The sequence below is a fragment of the Trachemys scripta genome, chromosome 8 (assembly GCF_013100865.1).
Source record: "Trachemys scripta elegans isolate TJP31775 chromosome 8, CAS_Tse_1.0, whole genome shotgun sequence".
Lineage (NCBI taxonomy): Eukaryota > Metazoa > Chordata > Testudines > Emydidae > Trachemys > Trachemys scripta.
The window spans coordinates 37,154,352-37,178,911 of record NC_048305.1 but is presented as its reverse complement, the minus strand read 5'-3'; the positions used below and the strand labels follow the sequence as shown (position 1 = coordinate 37,178,911).

General features: G+C 43.3%; 1 protein-coding gene across 7 annotated transcripts in view; it reads right to left on the bottom strand.

Moving 5' to 3' along the window:
- Positions 1-24,560, bottom strand: part of LOC117881581 (protocadherin alpha-C2-like) — a 287,284-nt gene that overhangs the window by 100,492 nt on the left and 162,232 nt on the right. For 2 of the 7 annotated variants that reach the window (XM_034778992.1, XM_034778995.1), the window contains exon 1: positions 4,307-7,152. The exons of the other annotated variants lie outside the window; for them this stretch is intronic. In XM_034778992.1, coding sequence (XP_034634883.1) covers positions 4,307-6,820 — 2,514 coding nt within the window. In that variant the 5' untranslated portion in view covers positions 6,821-7,152. Of the gene's footprint in view, positions 1-4,306; positions 7,153-24,560 lie in introns of those variants that run through there. 7 annotated transcript variants of the gene reach the window in all.

Genomic DNA, 24,560 nt, shown 5'->3' with positions numbered 1-24,560 from the left:
TTGTTTATCGTTCAGAAAACTAGAACGAAAAGCTAACAAAACAAAATTTAGTATAGAATATTTCCCCCTAACAGTGAGTATTTGCATTCCTAACCCTAAGGAATTGAAAATTAAATTAACAGGTCAATGCTTCTTTAAAACAGTGAAAAACTGCTTTGTCTGCTTAATGCTAGATGCAAGTTTCTGCCAGCACAGCAGTTACCCTCAGCCTAACAGTTTGACTTCCCTGGAGCACAGAGCACTGACCCTGCATAGCAGAAAAGGAACTGGTGCTGCTTCTAACCAAAAGAACAAACATTTCTATTTAACCTTTCCAATGTCAGAGAGCTCAGAGAATTTCTTAAAGGCTTAAGTACTTGAACTGAGATTGTAAGATATTCCAACATTAATACCTTTAAAGCCCTTGTGAGAAATCTCTTGGGAAGATTGCTTTGGACAATGTTATGTGTTTGCTAGATTTAGACACTTCAAAGCACACTTGAATCTAAAGAAATACCAAGATGTGTGTAACACATTTTTGTTTGATTTACTTAAAATGCATAGCACTCTGTCTTTGAAGCAGCCAATTGGGTGTGGTGGGGGAGAGGGAGTAGTACTTCAGTGTGTACAAACAACCACAAAATGAATGAACCACTGGGATTTATCATTACTAATGTGCAGCTTCAATTTTTCCTTCAAAAGGTACACAATGCTTTATTTATTAACATCAAAGGAACCTACATTTTATTGATCATCCTATGAGTGCACAAAATGGCATCAGAGGGAGCCCAGTGCCCAGAACTGACTGTATATTTTTCCATCAAGGATTCAGTATGCCAGCCGATAATTAATAATGTGCCACAGTGCATTTTTGCTAAGAATACTGAGTTAGACCAGATGCCAGTCTGATTGTTCATCCCTGCATTGAAGTGAAAAGGCTGCCATGGTATCCAAGATATAACAAACAGGTTTAGCTACACAGAGGGCATGAACAAGATGGCAAAGATAAAAAGACAGCAGGGAACAGATATTACCAAGTGTCACTCAGCAATTCAATGGATGTGAGAGAGAAATGGACACTAGAAATACATTATTAAAGTTTCAGAACGGTGAGGATAAGTAATTTCTGAAAATGACAGACAGGCAGCAATACCAGGGGCCCAATGGTAGAATAGGATCGCTCCCCTCCACACACTCACAGTCCATCCCAGTAGACAGCCATACATGCTGGCTGTAACTTCACAGAGTTCCAACAATGAAACCAAAATATTTGCACAAACTAATTTTGTCCGTATGTAATTATCCTTTGCTGACTGCCCTGGTTATCCAGTAGTGATGATATAGCACCAGACATTCATTAAACCAAGTATCTTGATCCTTGTCTCCAGCGCTGCCAACAATCACTCCACTGCCTGCTAGTTTAAAGACTACTCATGCAAGTGCTAATATGTTTGATTTTTACAAAACAAACTTGATTGAGATTCCATTTGAAATAACCATATAGGCCTGCAAAAGGGCCTAGGAGATAGTGAGCTGAACATTAGCAGAAGCATGAGCTGTCTTGAAGAAAAGAGACATTATCATTTACCAAACCACAACTAACACATTAGTAGAACGGTACAGAAAAACCATATAGGAAGCCACAGAGTTTCAGCTGATGCAAAGAAATCTCTAAACTTAATAGGCCAGTTACATCAATGTAAGTCCACTGATGACAATGAAGTTACTCCTGATTTGCCTCAGAGTAAGTGAAAGAAGAATCTGTCTCTAATTTTAAATATAAAAAGAACCTGTGACACCCACACACACACACAGAATTTTTTTATCCCACTGCAGAATTAATGTATACAACATTTTAATACATGTGAAACCCAAGAAATATTGTCACTTGTGGTAAATTCCACAGAAAGCCTGAGTAAGTGGTGCATCTTCTTATCATATTATAGTTAATTGATGGTAACATCTGTCCCCAAGTCTTATTAGAAAAAAATATTTCTTTAGAGACTGTCCAGTGGTAACAGTTACGTATATATCAACGTTGTAAGATGCCACAAGATGCAGTGATCCCTGCTAGTACGCTTTACAGATGATGGGATGGGCCTTTCAAGAATCATACAAATTCACTATTACTATAAAAACAAGCAAAATATGGTGTCTGGCAGGTCTAATAAGACTAACAATGTCCATTAAAACCAGCATACCTTGACATTGTTAATCAATGGATTGCTTTTAACGTGTGTATGGGGAGACTGAGTAATGGGGAAAAATATGTGAATTTAAAGAGATAATCTGCTAAGAACTAATACCCTGTGAATTCAGTTATATGGCTCCATTGTCTCATGTGCATCTGACAATGACACAGGTTCACTGCATTACAGCACTATAGGCAATTTTTGTAATGCAAGGCCTTAGGAAATTTCACTCAACTTGTGGCAAATAGTATCTAACAGAATTTCTTCTCTATTTAAGTCTTGCAAAACTATTACGTAATTGCTTGCACATCTGGATTCTGGTTCTGAATATGTGGTAGATATTGTTTCATTCCAACATTAAAAACAGGAGTTAATAAATTTGTATTGTGTCTCTCTGCTATTGTACACCAACACTGGGATTAGTAAGCTGTCTTTGCTTGACCTGCACAGTTCCTCAGAAATTGCTAATTCACTACATGCAATAGGACCTATCCCCTAAAGACATGATGGGAATCTATTAAACAAATTTCTGCTGTTTCTACATCTAAACTGAAGTCATTTTCAATTATCATCCATCTGTTTGCACAGAAGTTCTGATCTAAGGAATATTTGGAATCCTTTGATTCTTCCCTTTTCTGCACCGTGTCTAGCATGTCACCTTATGATCAACAGATTCTAGATATTTCTAATAAAAATATTTATAATACATATTAAAAATCAGATAACTAATGGTTCATTTGCCCCACTACACTATATATTTGACAGCCATTATGAACTTAGATTGTGAAAATCACATAGTCATCAAAATCATACTATTGAATGACTCGGAAAGAGTAAAATAGCTACATCAATTGTAAATGGAGGAACATTATTTGGTATCAGCATTATTTTAAGAGAAACCTTGTTATTAAATCCTGCACTTTATATCTTTTAAAATCAGTGAGACAAGATGCTCATTTCTTAATAAGGAGAACAAGAAAACATGGCTTGATAAGACATGTTCTTGTTTTCAAAAGAAAAACATTCTGGCTGATTTGAGAGGGGCAAATAAGCATAAAGATTTGATTCATATTTCTGTGTAGATACAAAAAAGCAAAGCAACATTCTATTCAAGCACAAGGATACAATCTTTCCCTATGCTTGCATACATTCTTCATATTAATGTACAAGCCATGTGCCTGCCATATTACCATTGCACAAGTAATGTAGAGTAGATGCAATATTTTCCTTATACATCCGAATTAAAACACAATCTGTCCAGCAGTGAAATCACTATCTTTTCACTCATAGTAAAGTGTTGCTCTGTTCATTTCCAAAATCCATAACATGGGAACAGTATAGAACACTACAAACTGTACACTAGGTCCACGCTGGCTATGTGCTAATAGAAAGCAGTCACTAATTCATCACTGTGGGAAAATATTGCAGAGGTTAATATACTGCTGGTCAAACCATAGGTATTAAACAGTTTTCAATAGCAAACCAGCAGGTTACAGGTTGTTGCACTGCAACATCACTGGTAAACTGGGTCAACAGCCTAGAAATGTGTCACTGTATTGCCAGACAGGAGAAGAGAAAAAGGCAGCCTCATGCAGTGCAAACATCAAAGTATAGATAACATGTTCTCAGACAACTAAAGCACATATACTAAGCAAAATCTATCTTATTAGTGACCTGGCCATGGTAATTTTGTCTGGGCACAGAAGCAATAAATTGTCAAATATTTTAATCACTGTAAAGTGTCATATTGATGCTCAGTATCATCTCATTTCTTCTGCAGCATTCTAACATTAACATTTTAAGATTACATGTGTCATTCCTCAGTAGTTTGTTGGAGTGGGTATATCTGTAAAGAAAAGGGAAGGAGGATGGGGAGAAGGAAACCTTTTCTATACCATCTACAACAGAAATGAAGTGAGTCTCAAACAATGTGCTCACACACTGAGCCACTAACTTACCAAATGAATCCGGAAAGCCCCAGTATTTACCTAGAAACCAAATGTGTTTCATAGATTAGAATTCAGCAACCACAATAGGGAATAAACTGAATCTAGACATTTCACTTTTAACCTTCAGATAAGGACACATTGTTAGGTTCAGAACATGGTTCTGGTCATGTATCAATTCATTCTCACCTCATTAGGCGTAATGGAGTCATTTTTAAGTATGATCAGGTTTTGTGCACTTTGCCCACTCTGCCCTGTCAGATGTCTCTCAGCCATCACTGCATGAGGACCAGTTCCCGTTGGGCCACCAGTATTGTAAAACATGAAAGTGTCACTTCCTGATCCTGCAGTCAGACATGCCTTATAGCAGTAGGTCTTAGTGAGAGACCCATTCCCCCGCACTTCAATAAAATGTGGCTGTACTTTTAAACCATGTGGTATCCTAGCGTCAATGTTGTTGTTAGCCTGCTTGTACATTTCAGCAGGATACCTTTCTCTGACCCCACAGAAACCTCCACAACAGGAGTCACCATACACACTGTATCTGTAGCACTTGATAACCGTTAGGACAATGATTGTCAAAACAAATATGAATGAAACTGAGCTCAGCGCAATAATGAGATACAGAGTTATCTCTGAGTAGTTTCTAGTACTTTTGATATGCCTCCTTGTGTCAGGGATGATTTTGGAAACTCTATCCACAACAGCGATGGTTATGGCTACTGCTGAGGACAGGGATGGCTCTCCATTGTCTCTCACAACAACTGACAGGTTGAAAGTAGTAACACTGTCATCCCCCAGCTTACGAGTAGTCCGAATCTCCCCGCTGTGTAGCTCCACTCTGAAGAGATCTGGGTCTGAGGCTTGAGCCAGATGGTAGAACAACCATGCATTTTGTCCAGAGTCTGCATCAATGGCTATTACTTTGGTAACCAAATAACCTGCGTGTGCGGAGCGAGGGATCATCTCCAAGGCTGCCGAGGCGTTGGTTGAGGTAGGGTACAGAATCCGAGGCGCATGGTCATTCTGATCCACCACATACACGTGGACAGTGACAGTGCTGCTAAGTGCTGGGGTCCCAGCATCCTGGGCCTGAACAACAACCTGAAACTCCCTTAACTTCTCGTAGTCAAAGGAGTTGGCCGCATATATGTTACCATTGTCGGATTTAATGGAGACGTAGGATGTGACAGGTAGCCCTTGAATTTCCCCTTTCAGGAGAGAATAGGACACATAGGCATTTTCGTTGTCATCGGGATCGATGGCTTTGACAGTGCACAGCGAAACCCCGAGCGCGTTGTTCTCGGGGATGTAAACGGAATACACGGGCTCTTCGAACCGCGGAGGGTTGTCGTTGACATCGGAGATGTCCACTTGTATCACTTTGTGGGAAGAGAGGGGAGGGGTCCCGGCGTCCGTAGCCGTGACCGTGATGTTGTAGGAGGAAGCCCTTTCGCGATCCAGGTCGCCCTGCGTGACCAGCGTGTATGAGTTTTTGAAGGAGTTGAGTTTGAAGGGGATGTTGGGAGGGATGCTCAGACTGACCTGCTTGTTCGGCCCGGAGTCCTGGTCGGTTACACTCATTAAAGCCACCACGGTCTCGGGCCGGGCGTTCTCCGGCACCGGGCTGTACAGGGAGGTCAGCACCACTTCGGGGGCATTATCGTTGGCGTCCACGATGTTGACCAGCACCTTGCAGTGCCCGGCCATGGACACAGGACCCCGGTCTGTGGCCTGCACATAAACCTCATAGGAGGAGGCCTCCTCGTAGTCCAGCGTGCCATTGACTCTCACCTCGCCGGAGACTGGGTCGATGCTGAAGAGCTGCCGCACCTTCTGGGGGGTGTAGCCGCTGAAGGAGTACAGCACCTCCCCGTTGGAGCCCTCGTCCGGGTCCGAGGCGTTCAGCTTCACCACCAGCGTGCCCGGGGCCGCATTCTCCAGCAGGTTCACAGTGTAGGTGGATCGGTCGAAGACGGGCGAGTTGTCGTTTGTGTCCATGACCCGTATGGAGATCTGGGCCGTGCCAGACCTGGCGGGGCTGCCCCCATCCACAGCGGTGAGCACCAGCTGCTGCAGGGCGCTTTGCTCCCGGTCCAGGGGCTGCTGCAGCACCAGCTCCAGGAGTTTGCTGCCGCGCTGGAAGCCTTTGAGGTCCAGAGCGAAATGCTGGTTGGGGCTGAGCCGGTAGCTCTGCACCGAGTTGGTGCCCACGTCGGGGTCCTGCGCGCTCTCGATGTGGAAGCGGGCACCGGGCACAGCGGACTCGCTGACCTCCAACCGGTAGTCCTGCCGCGGGAAGCGGGGGGCGTTGTCGTTGATGTCCAGCACCTCCACTTCCACGTTGTGCACCTCGATGGGCTGCTCGATCACCAGCTCCAGGCTGAGAAAGCAGGAGGTGCTAAGCTCGCACAGCGCCTCCCGGTCCATGCGCTCCTTCACCAGCAGCGCCCCGCGGCCCAGATCCAGCTCCAGGTACTGCCGCCCGCTGCCCGAGGTCAGCCGTGCGCCCCGGGCCGACAGCCGCTGCGGATCCACGCCCAGGTCGGTCGCCACGTTCCCCACGAAGGCGCCGCGCTCCAGCTCCTCTTGCACCGAGTAGCGGAGCTGCCCGCCCGCCGCGCCCAGGCACAGGAGGAGCAGGAGAGCCGGGATCCGGAGCGCCGCCGCCCCGCAGCAGCTGCGGGGAGAAGACGGCGCCATGGCCGAGGGCGGAGGGAGGGGTAGGAGAGCCGAGCGCAGCTTTCACCCGACGCGCTCGCAGCCCTGCCGGGCCTCACATCCCTCAGCCGCCGCCGCCTCCCACATCCAGCAGCGGGTTCATGCACCCGGCTAACAGGCGCCGCCAGCTGCGCCCAGCGCTGCCGCCGACCCTGCAGCCACCACCGCTGCCGGCTCCTGAGCCGGCCGCTTCCACAGAAAATCCATGCTCCCCGGCTCTGCTGCTACCCGGCCCTGCGGCTGAGAATCCGGCCTCTCCTCCTCCAGCAGCTCGGGGGACTCGCAGCTCCACTTCCTCCTTCTCTAGCTGCTGCGGGGAGTGTGCGGGGGAGGGGCGCTGAGCTCTGGCTGGCTCCAATTCAGCACCTGGGCAGGGAACAGCGACACCGAGGCAGGCAGCCAAGAGCAGCAGCCAGACGGCACAGGAGGGTAAGAGTGTCCCGCCAGCCACAGCGCATATCCCACACAGGGGAGAGCCCCGTCCCCAGGGAGCTCTTCACCGGAGCCAACCGCAGCACCAATCCCCCAACACACACCGGGACCGCCCCCCCCCGCCCCAGCCACTCCTCAGCCCCTGGGAGTTCAGAGCCAACTACCCCCGTAGCCACCCCCCTTCACAGAGTTACCTCCCCGCCCCGCTCCGGAGACAGTTAGGGACCCCTTCACTTCCTAGCAGCCCTGCCTTCCCGCCCACACTCAAATTAGGAGAAAGAGTGAGTGTGACGTCCATGTGTATGTTTACATACGTTTTATGTCTAGACAAACGGAAAGATAGCTCTTCTACCTGTGATTGTCTCCTGCCACTGCAGAGGCTCTTTGGTCTAATCTCTAACGCCTATCCCCTATGATATAGGCAGGCCCTCTCAGAGATCCAGAGAGGCCCAGGCTACTTCCAGTTTTGGGGGCCCCTTTCAACAGTACTTGATCCACCATCAACCATTAGTGGTGGTTTGTTTATATAATCAGCTGACCTGAGAGGACACATTCATCATGGTCTAAACTTGTGCCATCAGAACTGATATATTTTTGTTAATATTTATGAACATTTTAAACTCTTTAATATGACAAAATTTATAATAGTTAACAAAAAAATATGTCTTTCACCAAATCACATCTCTAATTTGCAACTCTAAGCTAAGAGAATGTGTCACACTTTGGTTCTATAGGGATGTGCATACAAACAAGCTGCAAAACTTATCAAATGCCAAAAAATTAACAAATGTCTAAATCTGAGGCCCCCTTTGAGTTTGAGGCCCAGGCCAAATGGCCCTCCTGCCCCCTCCCCCTCCTCCTCCACCCCATTGGCCCTGCATATAGGGGATGGGGAAGAAGCCTTCCCACATTTACCAATATGAATCCCTGTCTGTCTTTCTACCCACAAGGCCACTGCCAGGGCAATCTGTGGAGCCCCAAACAAAAGCAAGGCAGCAGCTTGTCATAGGAAAGGGATACAGAATGGTTCGTTGGCCTCTTTCCCTCTCCTCATTCTAGGTGCTAGAGGGGAAAACAGGGAATGAACTGCCTTCCTAGCCAGTCTCACTGCTGAGTTGCCTAGACTTCTAGTCCTACTGCTGCTGCTGCAGAGCTAGAATGCATCAGCTCATGAGTGTTAAATCAGCACACTCTGAAAAGCACGCACTCCCCTCCCCCAGTGTTTTTTTGCTTACAGCTGGTTCTATCAGTGTACTTCTACAGCTATGTTGCCTTCCTTCTTGAAGACTGTCTTCTCTGCCCCCCTTTAATTCATTCTTGCTGCATTACCCTCCCCACTCTTTTAGGGATTATTTCCTCTCACTGATGTCTCTCCTTCCTTGATCCCCTCAACCACTGCTGTAACAGCCCTACCCTGTCACTAGCTCCACTCGTTGAATTTTGCAAGTTACACCCATGAACTATGAGATTATTTAACATGGGCTTCAGTTTATTTTACATAATATACAGGCAAACTGTGAGGCGAGTGCAACTAGAACTGTAGGGAGAGGTTCAGGAGAAGAAATAGTAGTTGCATTTGTTTTCCACTACTCCTTTCAGACTCATATTCAAGTACCAGCAAGACCCAAGTTCATATAGTTTATCAGAACTGACAAAATCACAGGCAATGGTGCAATGGCTATACTTTGATCAATGTGTACAAGACACACAAAAACATTGCTAACAGAGAGAAGCAGCAACACAGAACATCATTAGGGTCAAGATTTTTTTTTTTAATGGGCATCTAAGTTAGGTTCCTACATCCAAATATAGGGACTTAAATAAGTGGTCTCATTTTCAAACATGCTGAGCAACCATCAGATTCCATTGACTTCAGTAGTCACTGCTGGGAGGCACCCAAACATGCTTATTTTTGAAAGTTAGACAAATATAGGCCTATTCAGACTAGGAAGGCCAGTGGGAGCTTCTGTGTGGTCAGCATGTTTGAAAATCATGTGCCCAAATGGGAGCAAAGCTCTTTTGAAAATCTGGCTCCAGTTTTTTTTTGGGGGGGGGGGGGGGGGGGGGGGGGGGGGGGTTACCTAAGTATGGATTTTGCAACCTACCCATCCACAGAGATTAAAAAAAAATACAACATGCTGCTCTGGAAAAAAGGGATGAGGAATCTCCTCCAATGGAGGAGGAGGAGAAGCCATAGCCAAGGCTGGGAGGATTGTGGCCACCACTCACAAGAGGAAATGAAGGGTGGTGGTGGCCGGCGATTCCCTTCTAAGGGGGACAGAGGCATCCATCTGCAGGCCTGACCTTGCATCCTGGGGTGGGTGTGCTGCCTGTCAGGGGCCCATAGCCAAGATACTAAAGAAAGATTGCGGAGGATTATCCAGCCCTCTGACTACTACACTATGCTGCTCATCCAGGTGGGCACTAATGAAAGTGTGAGGTATGACCTGAGCATATCAGAAGTGACTACAGGACTCTGGGGGTGAGGGTGAAGGATCCTTCTGGTCAAGGGTAGGGATCCAGGTAGAGACAGACATATCCTGAAAGTAAATACATGACTGCATGGATGGTGTCACCAGGATGGCTTCAGCTTCCTTGACTATCAAATCTTGTTCTAAGAAGGACTGTTGAGCAAAGATGGGGTCCACCTGTCAAGTAAGGGGAGGAATATCTTTGGATACAGACTGGCTAACCTAGTGAGGCAGGCTTTAAACTAGGTTTGATGGGAGCAGGAGAAAAAACCCACAGGTAAGTCCAAAACATGGATACCTGGGTGAAGGGTCAGAATCCGGGGGGAACATGGGAAATTGCAGCATGGACAAAAGAGAGACAAGAGGGACTATATTAGGGGAAATCTAATAGACATCTAAGATGTCTGCATATTAATGCAAGAAGTATGTGGAATAAACAGGAAGAACTAGAAATACTAGTGAATAATCACAAATATTACATAACTGGCATTCTAGAAACTTGTTGGAATAATTCGTATGACTGGAATATTAGTATAGAAGGGTACAGCTTGTTCAGGAAGTACAGGCAGGGGGAAAAGGGAGGAGTTGTTGCCTTGTATATCAAAGACATATACACTTGCACTGAGGTTGAGACTAGTGGGAAGCAGACCTGTTGAAAGTCTTTGGGTAACGATAAAAGGGGTAAAATACAAGGGTGATGTCATGGCAGAGTCTACTAAAGACCACCTAACCAGGAAGAAGAAGTGGATGAGACTTTTTTAAACAACTAACAAAATAAACCAAAATACAGGACTTGGTGATGATGGGGGACTTCAAATACCCAGACATTTGTTGGGGAAATAATTCAGCAGGGCACAGATTATCCAACAAGTTATTGAAATGCATTGGAGACAGAAGGTGGAGAAAGTAACTAGGGGAGAAGCTATTCTGGATTTGATTCTGACAAACAGGGAGGAACTAGTTGAGAATTTGAAGGTGGAAGGCACCTTGGGTGAAAGTGACCATGAAATAATAGAGTTCATGATTCTAAGGAATAGTAAGAGGGAAAACAACAGAACAAAGACAATGGATTTCAAGAAGGCAGACTTTAGCAAACTCAGAGAATTGGTAGGTAAGATCCCGTGGAAAGCAAGTCTAAGGGAAAAATGAGTTCCAAAGAGTTGGCATTTTTTAAAGAGATATTATTAAGGGTACTAGAGCAAACTAAACCAATGCATTGGAAAGATAGGACATATGGTAAGAGGCCCCCTTGGCTTAACCAGGAGATCTTCAGTGACCTGAAACTCAAAAAGAGAGATACAAGAAATGGGTAGTAGGTCAAATTACAAAGGATGAATATATATATATATATATATATATATAAAAACACAAGCATGTAAGGACAAAATTAGAAAGGCCAAGGCACATAGCAAGATTAAACTAGCTAGGAATATAAATGGTAACAAGAAAGCATTTTACGAATATATGGGAAGCTAGAGGAAGACCAGGGACAGGATAGGCCCATTACTAAATGAGGAGGGAAAGACAATAACAGAAAATGTTGATTACCTGTTCTAGTCATTCCCTTTTAAGCACTTGGCATTGGCCACTGCCGGAAGACAGGATATTGAGCTAGATGGATCGTTAGTCTGACCAACTCTGGCCATTCTTATGTTCTTTTCTTTTTTGTTTCAGTTTTCACCACAAAGTTAGCAAGGATCAGACAACTAACATAGAGAACAAAAGTGTAAATGGGGCAGGATCTGAGGGTAAAATAGAAAAAGAACAAGTTAAGAATTACTTAGACAAGTTACATGTCTTCAGATTGGCAGGGCCTGATGAAACACATCCTAGAATGCTTAAGGAACTGACTGAAGAGAACTCTGAGTCATTAGCAATTATCTTTGAGAACTCATTGGAGGACTGGAGAGATACCTGAGGACTAGAAAAGCACAAATATAATACTTATCTCTAAAAGGGGGAATAAGGACAACCCAGGGAATTATAGACCAGTCATCTTAGCTTTGGTACCTGGAAAGATAATGGAGCAAATAATCAAATGATCAATTTGTATCCACCTAGAAGATAATAAGGTAATAAGCAACAGTCAACATGGATTTGTCAAGAACAAGTCAAGTCAAACCAAGCTAATATGCTTCTTTGACAGAGTAACAAGCCTTGTGGATGGGGAGAAGCAAAAGGTGTAACATATCTCAACTTTATTAAGGCCTTTGATACTGTCTCACATGATCTCATAAACAAACCAGAGAAATAAAGCCTAGATGAATCTACTAGAAGGTGGATGCACAACTGTCTGGAAAACTATTCTCAGAGAGTAGTTATCAGTGGTTAACAATCGAGCTGGACGGGCATATTGAGTGGGGTCCTGCAGGGATCTGTCCTGGGTCTGGTTCTACTGAATATCTTCAAAAATGATTTGGATAATGGCATAGACAGTACACTTATAAAGTTTGCAAATGATACCAAGCTAGGAGGGGTTGCAAGTACTTTGGAGGACAGGATTATAATTCAAAATGATCTTGACAAACTGGAGAAATGGTCTGAATTAAACAGGAGTAAATTCAATAGGGAAAAATGCACTGTACTACACTTAAGAAGGACAAATCAATTGCACATATGCAAAATGGGAAATGACTGCCTTGGAAGCAGTACTGCAGAAAAAGACAGGGGGCTATAGTGGATCACAGACTAAATATGGGTCAACAATGTAATCCTGTTGTAAAAAAAAAAAGTTAACATCATTCTGGGATGTATGAGCAGAAGTGTTGTAAGCAGGACACAATAAGTAATTATTCCACTCTACTCAGCACTGATAAGGCCTCAGCTGGAGTATTGTGTCCAGTTCTGAGCACCACACTTCAGGAAAGATGTGGACAAATTGAAGAAAGTCCAAAGGAGAGCAACAAAAATGACAAACGATCTAGAAAACATGACCTACAAGGAAAGATGGAAAAAACTGGAGAAGAAAAGACTGAGGGGGGACATGATAACAGTCTTCAAGTACAGAAATGGTTGTTATAAAGAAAAGGGTGACAAATTGTTCTCTTTAGCCACTGAGGACAGGACAAGAAGTAATGGGCTTAAATTACTGTCAGGCATAGGTGCTGGAACTAGGGGTGCTGGGGGTGCTGCAGCACCCCCTGGCTTGAGGCAGTTTCCATCATATATAGGGGTTACAATTTAGCTCAACAGCTCTCGGCACCCCCACTATACAAATTGCTCCAGCATCCCTGCTGTCAGGGAGATTTAGGTCAGACATTAAGAAAAACTTCCTAACTGTAAGGGTAGTTAAGTACTGGAACAAATTAACTAGGTGGGTTGTGGAATCTCCATCACTGGAGGTTTTTAAGAACAGGTTAGAAAAACACCTGTTAGGGATCGTCTAGATAATACTTAGTCCTGACTCTGTGCAGGCAACTTGACTAAATGACTTAACAAGGTATCTTCCAGTCCTACATTTCTATGATTCCATTTGAAAAAATTTATCACAGTATTTTGAGCTCCTCCAATAAAAGGCATGTTAGAAGTGAAAAATAATATTAACCATTTTTAATTTTTGAAATTTGAAGTTATTTTATCAATAACATATGAGGCATTAACAAGACCATATAAAGAACATTACTAGATGAGTTACTATGATGTAAATCAATAGATTTAGGACCAAAGACACCAAAAGTTTGGCAGGATATGACAGATTTTGAAATAAAATGTGAGTCTATGAGTGACACATAAATAAAATACTGTGTGCCATTTTTGTATGCATTTAATAATTTTTCCTTCCCATTTATCAATGCAAGTTTGGGTGCTAAGTTCTTCTGAAAATCTGTCCCCTAATTTTCCGAAATTCTGATTACCCATAATTCCCAATGACACCCAAATTCTGACCATTAGATTTAAGACTCACAATACACATAAATATTGTTATTCCCATTTTACAGATTAATCCCACACTGTATCACCGTCTACAGTAATGTGTACATAAATATAGCATAGTACCTCCTTTCTTAAAATATTAGATTTACACAATTGTGTACTGACTACACTTCGGCTTTTAACTGAGATAGTGAAACTGAGTGTGTTTTTATTAAATGTCCCCTGGATAGATTTAAATCAAAATAAAATTTTGTGATGGTCATGATAACTTTAGTTATCTCTGTGAGATGATACACTTAGTAACGCAGAGCCAGTCCTGCAGTCCTTATTCAGGAGAAACTCCCATTGAGGAAGGACTTCAGGACTGGATCTCTAGTAACATGGATTTTTCCAGTAAAAGGCAGAGGTTTTTAAAAGGCATTTCAGTATCCATTGAGTTAACGTTTTGCAATTTTTAAAAGTAGACCCCATTAAGAACCAGATTCTAATACCCTTACTCACAATGAACATCATCTTATACTGTCAGTGGAACCACTAATTTCAACTCAATGTATTATTCAACATGAGCAGAATATCAGAATCTGACCCTAAGACAAAACCATCCAATGATAACATATTGGGCCCAAATCTTCAGCTGCTGTATATGCCCAACTCTTATTGAAGTTAATGGATATTACATGCATGCACCAGACACAGGCCCATTTAGGCCTTGTCTACACACACAGTATGTAGTATTCCTTTAATGATACCGGCATTGTTAAAACAGTGCAACTTCTCTAAAGTGCATATAATTATACCAGTATAAAAGTGCTTATATTGGTATAGCATATTCCTGTACAGGAAGGGAAGAAGCTAAACCAGTATAAGACACTAGTATATGGATATAATGGCACCCACACTAGGAGATTCACTGGTATAACAATTTTGGTTAAAAAAAAATTACACTCCTAATTGAAATAATTATACCAGTATAAAATCTGTGTATAGACCAGGCCTTAGTGTCAAGAGACTATGTCATGAGCCTAAATAATATTCCTCTGTAATTTTTTACCCAAGAGAGGGATATAATTTTACATATCTGACTCAATCTTATACAATATTTTTATTAATGACTTTGGCACAAAAAGAAGGAGTGTCTTTATGAAATGTGCTAAGGATACAAATTTGAGAGGCATTGCTGACACAGAGGAGGATTGGAATATTGTAAAGAAATATCTGGATGACCTTTAAAACTGGAATAACAGAAATGGGATGAAATTCAAAAGTGCAAAATGTAAGGATATGCACTTAGAGTCTAATAAAAATAATTTCTGATACAAGCTCTGGGCTTATCAGCTCAAAGCAACAGAGTAGGAGAGAGACGTGGGTGTGTTGGTCGATCACAGGATGACTATGAGTAAGGCTATGAGTCGGTCATGGACATCAAGGATTCTGTGATTTACGTGACCTCCATGACTTCTGCCCTGGGTATCAGGGCTCTGGCTGTCAGCCCCAGGTGGCGGGTCTTCGGCTGTAAGCTCCGGGTGGTGGGGCTCGTGCTGTCAGGCCCACACTCTGGGGCTTGGGCTTCCCTGATTTATTGTTTATTGCCGACATCCTGTCTGTGAGTTTTACTAAAAATACCTGTGACAAAATCTTAGCTTTAACTATGAGCTACCAATGTCATATGGCTGCAAAAAAGGCAAATGCAATCCTAGGATATTTTAAGTGAGGCATTTCTAGTAGAGATAGAGAAGTATTAATGCCATTGTACAAGGCACTGGTAAGACCTCTTAGTTAATGAATGTTGGGCTGTAGTTTTGATCACCCCTTCCTCTGAAGCATCAGAGATAGCCATGGCTAGAGATGGAATATTGGAAGGGTCGAGCCAGTGCTCTGAGGCATGGGTGCTGGCTTCCTCCTTGCCCGAGGAGTGCTCAACCCATGCTCCACTTCAGGCCCCATCCCCATCCAATCCCCAAGACCCCATCCCCACCCTGCCTCTTCTTGCCCCTGCTCCGCACCAGGCCCCACCTCCACTCTATCCCTTCCCCCAAACCCCAACCCCTGTCCTTCCTATTCCCACCCTGCCTCTTCCCACTCAGTTCCATCCCCTCCCCTGAGCATTCCCCGTCCCTGCTCCTCCCCTCCCCCCAGCACCTCCTGCATGCCACAGAACTGCTGATCCGTGGTGGGCAGGAGGCGCTGGGAGGGAGGGAGGGAGAAGAGTTGACTGGCGGGGCCACCGGTGGGCAGGAGGTGCTGAGAGGGAAGGGGAGGCGCTGGCTGCTGGTGGGTGCTACTCTATAAATCTTGTATTTTGTTGTCTACAACTTGATTTGCCTTATTCAGAATTAAATCTAATCAATCCACACACTGGATTAGAACATGAAAAGGGCAGCTATCAACCATGGGTAAAATTATGCCTTATGCAGGAAAAACCTTTGTAGGGGCCAGGAAACTTCCTGAGTTTGAATCTGCAGAGTTTCCTACAGATAATTTGTCCTACTGTAGAGTGGGCTGGAGCACGATCCTCTAACCCCCAGATGTTCTGAGATCCATGGGAAAACCACCAGAGGGTCAATGCTTTTGGACAGAGGCCCACACTACTTCCCCAATCCCCTTCTTACTTGCAGCAGGCTCCCTCAGGATCCCTGTATCCACTGGTTTCCTGCCTGCCCACTTCCCTTTCTCCCTTAGGGAATATGTTTGTGAAGGGGAGTGGTGTTATAGTGTGGAGAAGAAACTCTCAGAAATCACTATTATTTACAGAGGGAAATACCACTTGTGGATTGCATGGCTATTTAAGGGGGGATATCAAACAATGTTTGAAGGGGAATAACGTCACAGATTGTGCCCCTCTCTCTGATAAGCCTTCACCCTCTCTGCCCACCTATGCTCCCCTCTGCTGAGCCCAAAATATTCACTGGAGTCAAAATGGGGACAGAGTGGTTCTGAAAATAAAAGAACTGGTATTTTTCCAGTGCATATTCTACATTTTCCTCACACTCCATGGGATTTTCCTGAGAGCATGATCTGCTCTTGCAGCTGTGATTTTCCCCTTCCCTAAATATATTCTTAGATCCCTCCTGAGCTGGTGTGAATTTCTTGTTTCTGGTGCTGCCTTAGACATTTATTTCCATGTTTCAATCATCTTTTGTGCCTGACTTGCTTGTGGACAAGTCCTCTCATGTGTAACTCATCTCTTCTTTCTTTGAAATATTGTGCCAAATTGCTCATTGGTATGAATCTGTTCTTTCATATATATCAGTGTATCTGCTCTTCTCTTTGGTCTGAATCTAATTGGTTCAGAATTTCCTTTTGTATCTCTGAGACAGCTCAAACCAGACTATTTTAAACACTGCTGTTACTGGATGTGGGGCTTCTAGCCAACCAGACAAAATGTAGTCTAAATATTGCCTGTATTTAGGTCACAAACTATTTCTTTTTGCCCAGTAGTGCATTTGCTGTTGTTTTAGAAAATGGTATGCAAAGAGAGATGGCAAGAGAGAGAGAGAGATGTGTTGTAAAGGTGGATTCAGACAGACATAATATGTATAATACAAGTACATAGGAAAAATATTTCTTTGTCTTTCTCTGTCTCTGGGGCACATTCAAATATTTCTCACTTTTTCCTCAATATTTAGAATCATAAAGTCATAGAACCATAGGACTAGAAGGACCTCGAGAGGTCATCTATAGTTCAGTCCCCTGCACTTATGGCAGGACTAAGTATTATCTAGATCAATTTAGCACTAAAGATCTCTGACTACAGAGATCTCTTGTCTACACTAAAGGAAGAGTAGATCTAAGCTACGCAATTTGAGTTATGTGAATAGCATAACTCAAATCGACATAGCATAGATCTACGTACCACGGGGTCCACACTACGCGATGTTGATGGGAGATGCTCTCCCGTTGACTCTCCTTACTCTTCTCAATCAGGTGGAGTACAGGAGTAGATGGGAGAGTGATCAGCAGTCGATTTAGCAGGTCTTCACTAGACCCTCTAAGTCGACCGCCGATGCATCAATAGCCGCATCATCGATCCTCTGGTAAGTGTAGACAAGGTTGACATCCGTTGTAGTTTTATGATGACTGCAAAGTCCTTCCATTAATTTTGTGATTGTAATTTCACATGCTGTGACATTGTAAATGAGAGGACATTAAAGACTTAGATTGCCAAAATAACTTTCACCTTTGTAAATTCACTACAAAGCCTTTCAGTGCCTGTTACTGCCAAATGTTTTGCTGATGGCTTTAGTTAGTGTACTCTCCCTAGCCACCATTATGTCCCTCCACGGAGCTCTGATCTTTGTAATGCTCTTATGCGGACTGTAATTCCTTAGCCCAAACCATCATCAGTGAATTTCAATGTGGTGAACTGAATGTGAGACATACTGGTTCATAAACAGATTCATTTCAGATAATTGTTACCTTGTTATTTTTTTCCTGCATCTTAATATTTCCCCACCCCAGTGTTCATCACTCCTGCAGTTATGCTACTCTTTGGGATGTGATCTTCAACTTTTTAAATGAATATGGAGGAAAAGAATAAATTCAGAAGCTGAACTCTGTGACAGGCTATCCTCCTTTAAGGTATTTTTGTGACCAGGTTGCAGTAACCTCTATTTCTTTCCTTCTCCTCCACCCCCACTCTTTATCAGAGTATTAGCCAATGTATTTTTAATTTATTCTACTATTCTGTAGTGTTAAGGTTCTTATACCACCCTCAGGACCACAGAGCTCTCTTCTAGCTTCCTCCTTTTATAAGTGATATGGCAAAGAGAAAAACTGAATGTATTCTACATGGGAAAGAATACCCCTGTAAGAGCAGAGCATGATGGGAACACTCTCCAGGGTATAAAACAGAGGGTTACCAGAAGGCACCTACTCCAATAAAGATACTGATAAGACCTGTAAATGAAGTGTCCTAATGTTTAGTTAGGGGAACGAAGCTCTGAGGATGTATGCTTTGTGGGTGGTATGTTGGGTTTTGTTTTTTTTTTTTTCTGTCTGACAGTATTTGTTTGTTAGCATTAAGAAACTGGGATTGTTTATTTCCAGAGTGATGCCACACATTTCATGCTCAGAGCACTCTGATCCTGATGACCCTATGTCACAGAAAATGTCTAGCTAGCTTCCCTACCCTTCTATTAATGCCTTTTATTCTTAGCCAGGTTGTTAATTTTTCATATATGTAAATAAATATTTAATTCTATGTTTTATTGATTTTATTTAATTTATTATTTGACTTTTCTTCTTATTCCGTCTTTAAAATTCTGTAATTATAATCAGCTGCTTTTTTATCATGTCCCTATATACAAACTTTACATTGTCTGTATTTCTATCTTTGTTGGGAGGGCCTTTTGCATCTGAGGGCTCCTGAGTTTCTCCATTTTTCATTTATTTCCTTTAAAGTCCAGTTTTACTGTAAGGGCTGGTCTACACTGGGGGGGGGGGGTTGATGTAAGATACGCAACTTCAGCTATGGGAATAGCATAGCTAAAGTCGACGTATCTTATCTCGACTTACCTCAGGTCCTCATGGCGCAGGATCGATGGCCACGGCTCCCCCATCGATTCCACTACTGCCGCTCGCCCTGGTGGAGTTCTGGAGTCGACGGGAGCGCGTTCGGGGATCGATATATCGCGTCTAGGTGAGACGCGATATATCGATCCCCGATTGATCGATTACTACCCGCCGATTCAACGGGTAGTCTGTACGTACCCTAAGTTTACTATTCTATCAGTGGTCAAGAACTGGCTCAAACCGCACCCTTGTCTCCCTGACCTAATCCTATTCCTGAAGACAAGACACATTTTGACATCAGGTAGAGTCAAGGTTTGTTTTATTTATCCAATTAAATTGGTTCTTCTGCTGGCCTTGAGTGGTCACTGGCCTGTCCTATGAGTCAATGGGCCTTTATTGATGACTGTTGGACTTTCTGATTGGATGGCTTCTTGACAGTTGGCTTCTCTTAAATACTTGATAGTATCTCCTTGCGAGCTTGCGCACTGAGCATCACTCCTAGCTGCACGTTCTTCTGTCTGAGTTCTATCTTCCCCCATTTCCTCTCCCTCTGAATATATCTGTTTTCTCATGCCCCATATTTCTTCCCTCCATCAGCACTCACAGCTCCACCCCTGTTTTCCATATTTTACTTGCTTTGTCCCCTTCGTTTTAATCTGGTCTCTCTCCCTTTCTCCATCAGGTTTCCTCCCACTGCCTATTCTTTTTCCCTTTGCTCTCTTACTTCCTCCTTCTCTTCTCCCCTTTTACCACTCTCCATGTTTCTCTGCTCCATTTTCCTTGCTTAACTTTCTCCACCCCTCCTTCCCCTTCATGATTCTACCATCTTTATCCTTCCATCTGCTAGCTCTAATCCATCCACCTATTCTTCTACTGCCTTTCTTCTTCCCTTGGTCCTCAAAGAAGGTTGCTTCCTCTTTGATTAATCCCAGGTGACCTCTTTCTTCTCCCTTTGTTTCCTACGTTTCTTTTTCTTCCCATCATATGTCCTCTTATAATCTTAGGATTTCTACAAGTGTTCCCCTGTATGAAAGGGATGTTTATTCTGTCCCAGCGAGATGCTGGGGTTAAGTGCATCTGATCTGTGCTTTGCTCTCCATTTGATCCAGGTAGGACAAAGTAGGAAGCTGAGCACTAAGCACAGGCACTGAACCAATTGAAACTGTTTTAGGAATACTATGAACAGTGCTCCCCCACCATGGGTGCACGCCCAACATTCCACTCCCACTCCCATAAAAACCAGAGAGACATCCTGGAGACCAGAGTATAAGAATACATCACTCCATCAAAACTGCAGGCCAGTAGTGATATCAGGAGAAATCATATTCCTTCCAGCTGAGAACTAGATAGGATTTTCTTCAAGCCCGTGAGAGCCTCTCATTAATCAACCAAAGGGCTTAGAGTTGCATTGTAAGGCTCCCCATCCTTCCCAATGTCTGTGTATATTCACATCGTTGTATTCTTAAACATATGTAGTTATTTAACATCCTCCCCACTGCCCATGCCCCATTCTCCACTGTAACGCTAACTAGTTTATTCATCTAAGTGTACAGTATGTCCTGTATTTGATCAGATTTTGCTTTCTAGAATTTCAATGTTTTCTCCTTCATCTTTTGTATTTTTCATCTTCAATCTATTGCAGATCCTACAACTTTCCCAGGCTCTCTGTATTTCCCAATACTAGCTCAATGGTTTATCTTGATTAGTGAAAGTTATACTAAATTAGCAAATGATCACATACCAGGCCATAGTCGCAGCGCTTAATTTAGTAAGCCCTATATCTAGGCAATCCTATTTGATTCAGAACTGCCCATGAAACTGCATAAAAGGATGTTAGAAAGGTCCCCTTTCTTCATCTACACAGCCAGGCTAAGTTTTTGAATTATGGGACAACGCAACTTACACAGAATGTTTAATTCATGCTTTTATTACTTGAGAATTGTTCATTGGGCTGCCTAATAATTTCTTAATGCATCTTCAGTCTACCCATAATGCAGCAGTCTCTCTGCTGACTAAACCCCCCCCCCCCCAAAAATGAGCAAAGTCATCTCAGATTTCTCACTTTGTCTGTCAGTCCATTTCATGACTGATTTTTTTTTAAACTTATTTCAAGTGCATCTATGGCACCACATTAAACCATTCAACCACACTGGTAACATCCAGTCAATTTCTCCCCCACATAGAAGACCAGCACAAAGCCTACATGCAACTTCAATCCCATTTTTATGGTTTAAATGGGACTTAAGAGAAGCACAGGTCTTGTGTTGGCCCCCTGTGCAAGAGTGAATTTCACCTACCACAGCATACATCTCACAGCCATCAAAAGATCATCTTAGGTTAAAAAAATAGAGGCCCAAGTGCACAACCTAAGGGAAGGGTAAAGGAGCTGTACACCACTTTTACTCTCTCTCTCTCTCTCTCACACACACACACAAGGCCAAGTCAACTCATGCTGTAATTCAAGGCAGACTTAGGGGAGCTCTAAATTGCTAGCAAGGATCACTAGAGCCCAGCAGCATTCCAGCCATGCCCCCTTCCTCTCAGGCACATCTCCTGCAACAGAAGTTATAAGGGAGGGTAGCAAGGCTGGCTATTCCAGCTTGGCACCACCAGAAGATTCTCCTATTCATAGGTAACCTTCAGCTGGCCACCTAGGACAGGTTAAGCATGCTAAGCTGTGCTGGAGTCAGGGCCATCCCTAGGGGGATGCGGAGCCTGGGACAAATCAGCTTCCCCACTAGTCTCCTCTCTGTCCGCCTGGCGCACCCACCCGGTGGTGCTCACCTCCTCACCTCCCTCCGCCCGCTTGTTGCTTGCCTCCTCACCCGCCTGCCCGCCTCCCTGCTAGTCTCCTCACTGTCTGTCTGGTGCACCACCACCCCCGTTGCCTGACTGCTGCTCTCCTCACAGTCTGCCACCTACCTGCCTGCCGCTCACCTCCTCACCCTGCTTGCCCATCCACCTTCTGCCTCACATCCCTGCCCACCTCCTCACCTGAATATCAGGACAAATGGCATCCTGATCACACATCGGTTGAGATGTGGGACAAAGGGCTAAATATCAGGACAGTCCCAATTTTATAGAAGTGCAGGGCCCCCCAAAGCGTGAGGCTCAGAGCTGTCACCCCAATTCACCCTACCCAAGGCTCTGACTGGAATGGTGAAAAGCAGATTTAATGGTGGCCAGGGTCTGGCCCCAAAGGCTCTGGTGCCAGATTTTACAAAGAGACCCCACAGCAATCTCCCAAACTGTTTAAAAAAAGATTATGAGTGGGGCAGAGTTTAGGACTGGAGTAATAATTTTCCTTTTCAGGATGCCATTTTATGATTGATTATTTTATTGTTGTTTACTTGGTGTGGGGGAAATTCAATCCCATGTTTGTTAAGCTCAAAGGTATAGTTTAACTAGCACTTTATAGAATAAATATGAGTTACATCATTCCCTCTAGAAGCGTAGGATGCCTTCATGCCTGGGAGTCTCTCACTCCCTTGTGGAAAGGGGGCTCAGCCACCTCTGTAACAGTTTCCGTCTGTGCCCCCACTCCTGACCTGGCAGAACTCTCTCCACAGGATGCAGGTTTTTCACTGGGGGAGGGATCAGAGATTGGGTGGGCCAAAAGGATTAAAAAACTGTCTTTCTGGATCTGCAGAATTTACCGACGACATGGAAACAGTAATACAGCCTACGTAGCCAAACTGGAGTGCCTGGCCCCATTGCAGCTGGGAGGAAGTAGAGTCCCTCCAGCACACCTGTGCAGCCAGGGGGACCCCAGGGACAGGAGTTCATGTAGAGCCACAGGGTGTCTCCACACATGGCTCTGGCCTCCTGCAGAGCCCCCAGGTTCAAGAGTCAGCCCTTACAGCTCCTTCCATGAATGACCCAACCCCCCTTCCCCACCCCCACCACCAAATGATTTGGAGAAATCTCCACAAGGGAACTGTTACAGCTTTTAACATGGAAGGGGTGGATTTGGGCCTCAATACTCCAAAATAATTAATAAACTTTCAGTTTCTTATAACCCCTCTGGTTGCGCATTCAGAAATTTAGATCTTTGTATACAATTCTAACACATACCACAGACTCAAATACTTGGGTAGAAAATGAAGTATTTGATAGCTTTCTTCAGTTACTGTTTAAGGTAATAAAACAGGCTGGTCTAGATGAAAGTGCAGGCACCATAAAACACATATCAATCCTGAGAGAATTTTTATGAGACCACAATGCAATGGTTGCTGCTTCACAGCTTTCTTTAGGTCATGTGGTTGTATAGGAAAGGCTGAGCAGAGAAACTAGGGCAGAAAATATTTTGTTTGCTAATTCTCAGCAGGCATTTCTGAGCTTAGAAGATTTCACTTCAAATCCTAATAACAAAATCCATCTGCTAAAACTGAATATGTTCTGTCAGGAATTGATTATTTTAAGCATATTACATTAAATACTATGGGCCAAAATCTGCCATCCTTGCTCCTGTTAGGGATTATCTTACTTCATGAGTAGTCCTGTTGATTTCATTACTCAGGAAGAAAGGTAGCAGAATCTGACCCTATTTGATTAACAGACACTTTCAATTAGTCTGTTGTACATTAACATTTCTTCTAAGGGTCCTGTACCTTTATGAGATCCCTGGTTTCCTTTTTTAAAATTATACATGCCACGTCTTGTTCATTTGTTGTTTATCCCTCCCTCATAATTTATGTTCCTAAACCATTTTGGACCCTTCACTACATCTTTACACTCTCAGCAATGCTTTTCCTTAAATAAGGTTACCAGACCTGCAAATAATTGTATTCTAAATACAGTATGCACTTTGAAGTAATACCTGATGCCAAAGAAACTTCTGCCAGTTGTACTTCTTACTTTATACACTTAACCCCAGGAGCAGTTGTGCTTTCTCATTACTTACAAATATTGTACAAGTGGTTTAAGTGCATTATCCTTAACCACCCCAAGTCTTTTCTATCTACAGTTTGTTATTTTATCTGTATACATTTAATAGTTTGTTGTTTACTAGTAGGCTTTGGCCACCATAACTACCTATTTTTAATTCTATACAGTAGCCTAACTTCTATACAATGAAGTCCATTGGCAAATTAATACACAATCTATTCAAATACTTCTGAATGTTCTTAATCTTTCTTTGGTATTTGAACCTCTCCCAAGAAATATTGTCAATACTGAATGTGATATTTTACTAGCTTCTATTCATGTGAGTATGAATCGCTTAAGTGTTGGATTTGTATACAAACCAAACCCAAACAGAATATTCACCTCATTTTGGATTTTAAAAATATTTCAGTATTTCTTTCCCTAGCCTATGTCTTCTGATTTCATAAGTCAAAGTAATTGACATAATAGTAAAACATTCCATTAATCCTAGACTGTGTCCAGTATTTTACCTAACAGTAAAGTAATGTGGTCAAAGAATTCAGGCACAT